Below are 6000 nucleotides of genomic sequence, written 5' to 3' on the forward strand. Positions count from 1 at the left end.
ATTGCTTCTGGTTTTCTAAATTGCTCGATTAAGGTTTCCGGTTGCTGACGGTTTTCTCTCCGTTGTGAGAGCTTTTGTGTTTCTCTTCTTGTAAGAGTTTGTGGGTGTTGGTTTTCTTTCAAGCGTGGGTACGATGACTGAGATAAATTTCGAAGACTTGTCACTAAGTGATGATGAGGGACTGAGTTTCGACATTGAAAAGGAAGATAGTTCTGAACATGATCCCCTCCTATGTTTGGTGGGACATTTTCTTGTCAACCATCCAGTTCGACTTAAGGAGATGAAGATACGGATGTCTGAGGTGTGGCGACCGGTGAAGGGGGTGGCGGTGAAGGAAGCGCAACTTAGGCTATTCTTGTTCCAATTTTTTGACAAATTGGATATGGAGGAGGTACGGAAGGGTGGTCTGTGGTCATATGACAATCATTCTTTGGTTCTGGAAAAGCTGCGAATAGGGGTGTCGTTAAAAGATATACAGTTGAACTATATGAATCTCTGGGTTAGGGTTTACAATTTGCCAACCGGTATGATGAAGGAGAAAGTAGGAATCGGGTTAGGGAACTATATTGGAGAGTTTTTGGAGTATGATGGAATTCTAGCTTCTGGCGTGAGTATATGAGGTTGAAGGTGAGGTTTGATATCAGACAGCCATTGAAGATAGGGAAGAAGATCAAGGCAAATGGGGGTGAATGGTGTGTGGTGAATTTCAAATATGAGAGGTTAAGAACCTTCTATTTTGTGTGTGGGGTGCTAGGACATAGCGAGAACAAGTGCGAGGTTAGGTTCTCTCAGCCAGACGTTACGATTCCCAAACGGTGATCAAACGCTATTAGGGCAGATCCATGGAAGCAGGGGGGAGGGCAACATCACAGTGGTTGCAGGAAGATAGGGGTTCTCAGGCTAATGTGGAAAAGGAGAGATGGAGGAGAGCCGAAACAGATGGGCAGTCTGAGTCCAGTTGGCAACAGGCGTCTCCGACTTCTGTGGAGAGGGTGACCACGTCTCAGGTACTGGTGGGTAAGCATACTAGTTCTACGCTTGTGCCATGTAGGGCCAGCAATGGCGTGAAGGAGTTAAGGCATGTAAATGCTCCTTTATTGACTTTGACTAAAGATATACGGTCGGGTACATCATGTTCAGTCATTTCCTCAACTATTGATAACCAAAACCAAGTGCATAGTACTAGTGAGAATGAAAATAATGCAGACATGAAATATCAGTTTCAGATAAAGCGTATGCGAGAGGACAAACAACCTGTCGAGGATTCCACAAATCAGACACTTCATCATTTTTTATCGGCACGTCCTGGCAGCCAGGACTGTCGGGACCAATGATTATTTTGAGCTGGAACTGTCGGGGATTGGGCAGCCCGAGTGCAGTTCCAAATCTTCGAAACCTGGCCCAGGGACACAAACCAGACATTCTTTTCATATCTGAAACATTGGCTAATACGCGAAGCATGGAAAATATCCGTGTCATGTTGGGATATGATTCATGCTTAGCAGTTGATGTGGAAGGTAGGAGCGGTGGGCTGGCAGTGTTTTGGAAAGATGTTTCTAATTGTCGTGTGTTAAATTACTCTCGAAATTTCATTAATCTGATTGTGGATGATAGAGAAGCTGGTGATTGGAGATTAACTTGTTATTATGGCTTTCATGAACGTGTGCGTCGTCGTGGTGCTTGGGATTTACTTCGGGAGCTGCGGGATATGTCATCTCTTCCGTGGTGTATCATTGGGGACTTTAATGATTTGTTGGCTCAACAAGACAAAGCTGGTATTCATCCTCATCCTAATTGGTTGTGCACGGGTTTCCGTGAAGCAGTTGAAGATTGTGCCTTATCCGATATTAAATTGCATGGTCACCCATTTACGTGGATCAAGAGTTCGGGTACCAATCGAGTGCTGGAAGAAAGATTGGATATGGCTATGGGAAACTCTGAATGGCTGCAACGCTTTCCAGAAGTCAAACTTACAAACTTGCTTACTTCTCACTCAGATCACACTCCAAAATTGCTTGATATTATACCTACGGTTCGTTAGAGGTATAATTATTCTTTTAAATTTGAAAAAGTTGGCTCCTAGAGGACGATATTGAAGAGGTGGTGGTGGATGGCTGGGGTGGTACTAGGGGGTTGGAGCTCGGTGATAGAGTTGTGAATTGTTCTACGAAGTTGCAAAGCTGGGGTAGGAGGAAGAGAGTTCGGTTTAAGGAAGAAATTAACCAATGTGTTCTTATATTAGAGAAGCTTCGTGCCCAGCCGAATGGTATGATGCGTATACAATATGTCGAAACTCGGGCGAAGCATGCTCGACTACTTGTACAGGAGGAGGCTTTTTGGAAGCAAAGAGCGAAAATGCACTGGTTGAAGGAAGGGGACATGAATACTAAGTTCTTTCATACATCTGCGGTAGCCCGTGGCAAAGTGAAGAAGGTTAGTAAGCTCCGAACGGATGATGGGAGGATTGCTACGTCTAAAGAGGATATGTGTATCGTGGCACAAGTTTATTTTGAGCAACAATTTTCTGCGAATGCAGGTGTGCATGAACCGGTGCTGGATTTGATGAGTCAGTGTGTGTCGATGGATGACAATATAATGCTTACAGCACCTATTACAAAAGAAGAATTGCGTCAAGCCCTTTTTCAGATGCAACCGGACAAGTCCCTAGGTCTAGATGGTTTTAATCCGGCATTTTATCAGAGATTTTAGCATGTGTGTAGTGATGATATTTTTCAAGCAGTGGTTTCTTGGTTGGATCGCGGTTACTTCCCTTCAAACCTTTCAGAAACAAATATATGTTTGATTCCGAAGTGCGAAGACCCGGAAATTATGAAAGATCTTAGGCCTATATCTCTTTGTAATGTGTTGTATAAGATGGTGTCGAAGTTGCTCGCTAATCGACTGAAATGATGTTTGGATAAATGTGTGTCAGAGGAGCAGTTAGTGTTTGTTGAGGGCCGCTCTATATTGGACAACGCGTTAATTGCTACCGAGATAATCCACTCAATGAAGAGGAAGACAAAGGGATGGAGAGGAGAATTGGCTCTCAAGATTGATATTAGCAAGGCTTATGATAGAGTGGATTGGGGGTTTCTTCGTGGTGTGCTTATGTGAATGGGGTTCAGTGAGAAATGGATCCAATGGATGATGATGTGTGTTAGTTCTGTTACTTATTCGGTGCTTATGAAATTTGACAGGGTGGGGCCTATTGTACCCGACCGAGGGTTGCGCCAAGGTGACCCGTTATCACCATATTTATTCATATTGGTGGCTGAGGGCCTCTCGACTCTAATACATAAGGCTATTAATATAGGTGATATTCATGGGGTACAAGTATGACGCGGCGCACCAGTGGTGTCCCATCTGTTGTTTGCAGATGATTGTTTCTTGTTTTGCAGGGCCAATGTGGTGGAAGCACAATGTTTACTCACTATTCTTAAAACTTATGAGGTAGCATCTGGACAAGAAATCAACTTATCAAAGTCTGAGGTGTTTTTCAGTCGCAATATGAGTGAGGCGGCGCAGAAGGATTTGTCACACATTATTGGTATCCGACATGTGATGGGTACCGGAAAGTATTTGGGGTTACCTTCGATGATTGGTAGAGATAAGAGGTCTGTTTTTTCTTTTATCAAGGATCGTATTTGGAAATGAATAAATGCGTGGAGGGGACGAGCATTATCGAAGTCAAGAAAGGAAGTTATGATCAAATTTGTATTACAATCTATTCCAGCATACATAATGAGTATTTATCTTTTGCCGAATTCAATTATAGATGATATTGAAAAGATGATCAATGCGTTTTGGTGGGGAGGAAGGAGTAACAACCGAGGGATTAAATGGATGGCATGGGAACATGTGGCATGCCCCAAAGAATTTGGTGGAATGGGGTTTCGAAATTTCAAAGATTTTAATCTCGCTATGATAGCTAAGCAAGGATGGAGCTTTCTGTCTAAACCTGAATCGCTGGTTGCTAGAGTCTTTAAATCAAGGTACTTTCCACGTTCCTCGTTCGTGGGTGCTACACTCGGACATAACCCGAGCTTTGCTTGGCGGAGTATTTGGAATTCGCGTCAGTTACTTTTATATGGATGTAGGTGGACAATTGGAAATGGGCAGCAGGTCAGCGTGATGAATGATCCATGGGTTCAAGGTGGTCATGGTAGCTGGATTCAATCCCCACAAAGTCAGGGTGTGCATAGTTTGCGTGTGTCTGATTTGATAGTTGACGAGGAACGAGTTTGGGATATTGATAAGCTTGAATCTCTGTTTCCAGATGATATGGTGCAAGCTATTCTCGACACACCACTCTTTGCAGAAATTCAGAATGATAAAATAGTGTGGATGATGGAACGTAACGGGAGATATACTGTTAAGACTGGTTATAAACTTGCTATGATGGAGTTGTTACATACTGATCGGTTCCATGTTGAAGGAGAGTGGCATAGAATTTGGAATGTGAATTCCCCTGTTATGGAGGATTTGCAGAGGGTGTGTTCCGACGCATCTCCGACTACAATCACGGCATGTACAATGTGAGGTGATATGTCCCTGGTGTGATACGGATGTTGAGGATGATTGGCATACTTTTGTGGGTTGTATCGTGGCGCATGAGAGTTGGTATTGGGCAGGCCTTTCGACTGTGCTACAACCGCGAATTGGAACTGTGAGCAGTTTGGGAGATTTTGTTTTTGATATATGTCGTTCCGAAAGCCGAGACATTGCTGGTCGGGTGGCTTCACTTCTTTGGAAAATTTGGGTTGCACGTAATGATGTCATTTGGAATGCCGCTCATCATACTTCAACAAGCATTTGGGAGGACGGCACTAGATGCATGGCAGCAATGGCAGGAGGTTCATAAACATCCCCCACAACCGGTTGTGCAACACGGCAGAATAGAGTGCAAGGTAACAGCTCAGTTTGGGAGAAACCACGCGAGACATGGTTGAAGTGCAATGTGTTTGCCGCGTTCCATGACCTTAACCATATTACATCCTTTGTGTGTTGTGTTAGAGACTCCCGCGGGCAATTTATTCGGGCTCAAACGAAATGGCAGCGGGCAAATTTGACAGTTTTGGAGGGGGAGGCAGTGGCCTTACTCGAGGCTCTTCACTTTGCTGATGCGAACAGATGGGACCGGGTTGTCTTCGAGTCCGACTCATCTACTCTAGTGCAAGCTCTATCGTCTCCGTGCCAGGGTGATTCGGAATTCTATGTTATTGTTTCTAGTATTATTTATCAGTTATCTTTACATTCCAACTTCGAGGTGAAGTTTGTTAGGAGACAAGCGAACATGGTTGCTCATAGTTTAGCTATGGCGGCCTGTTCTTGGGCTAGTCACCGTATTTTTGATTCTTATCCTTCTTATATTGAACATTGGATGATTAATAATAATAGTTAACTTTGTTTCGGTCAAAAATAAATAATATACATATATATATATATATATATATATATATATATATATATATATATATGTCATACCCCAATTTTTGACCTAAGGTCCCACATTCATGCGCCGGTTGACCCTGATTAGTCTCTGACTTTTCAAAGAAAATTTGGCAAAGAGGTATTTTAAATACCTCACGTTTGGTTCCGAATCAGACTTTCTTCTCTCTTTTTTTAGTTTTTCTATTATTCATTCACTTTTAATTTCCATCTTTTAATTTTAATTTTTAATCCTTATTTTTGTTATTGCTTATTTTTATTTTAGTCATTATTATTTCTTTTTATTTTATTTTCCTTTTCTTTTAACTGTTTTTTAAGTATTTATTTTTATTTATTAATAAAATGTCCAAAAGTGTCCAAAAATTCAATGAGTCCAAAAAATATATGTCAAGGTCTAAAAAAATATTTCTCTTCTCTGTGCCACAACTTTAGGAGCAAGGCATTTTGTTGCCAAATCCAGAAACGCGTTCTCTTCTTCACTAAGTTATTTCCATTTCTACATCAACCCTAATTATATAAAAGCCAACCTGCACACACAACAATCACACACAA

General features: G+C 42.1%; 1 protein-coding gene across 1 annotated transcript; it reads left to right on the top strand.

Annotated features, from left to right (window-relative positions):
* The first annotated feature begins 1330 nt into the window (after nucleotides 1-1330).
* LOC146897119 (uncharacterized) lies at nucleotides 1331-4861 on the top strand. Its single transcript, XM_085736387.1, has 7 exons — nucleotides 1331-2032; nucleotides 2086-2677; nucleotides 2933-3110; nucleotides 3399-3640; nucleotides 3776-3992; nucleotides 4098-4528; nucleotides 4632-4861. The coding sequence occupies exons 1-7, from the start codon at nucleotides 1331-1333 to the stop codon at nucleotides 4859-4861; spliced, it is 2592 nt and encodes an 863-aa protein (XP_085592513.1).
* The last annotated feature ends 1139 nt before the right edge of the window (nucleotides 4862-6000 follow it).

The sequence above is a fragment of the Medicago sativa genome, chromosome 8 (assembly GCF_051527215.1).
Source record: "Medicago sativa cultivar Bolivia chromosome 8, Bolivia_mono, whole genome shotgun sequence".
Taxonomy (NCBI): domain Eukaryota; kingdom Viridiplantae; phylum Streptophyta; class Magnoliopsida; order Fabales; family Fabaceae; genus Medicago; species Medicago sativa.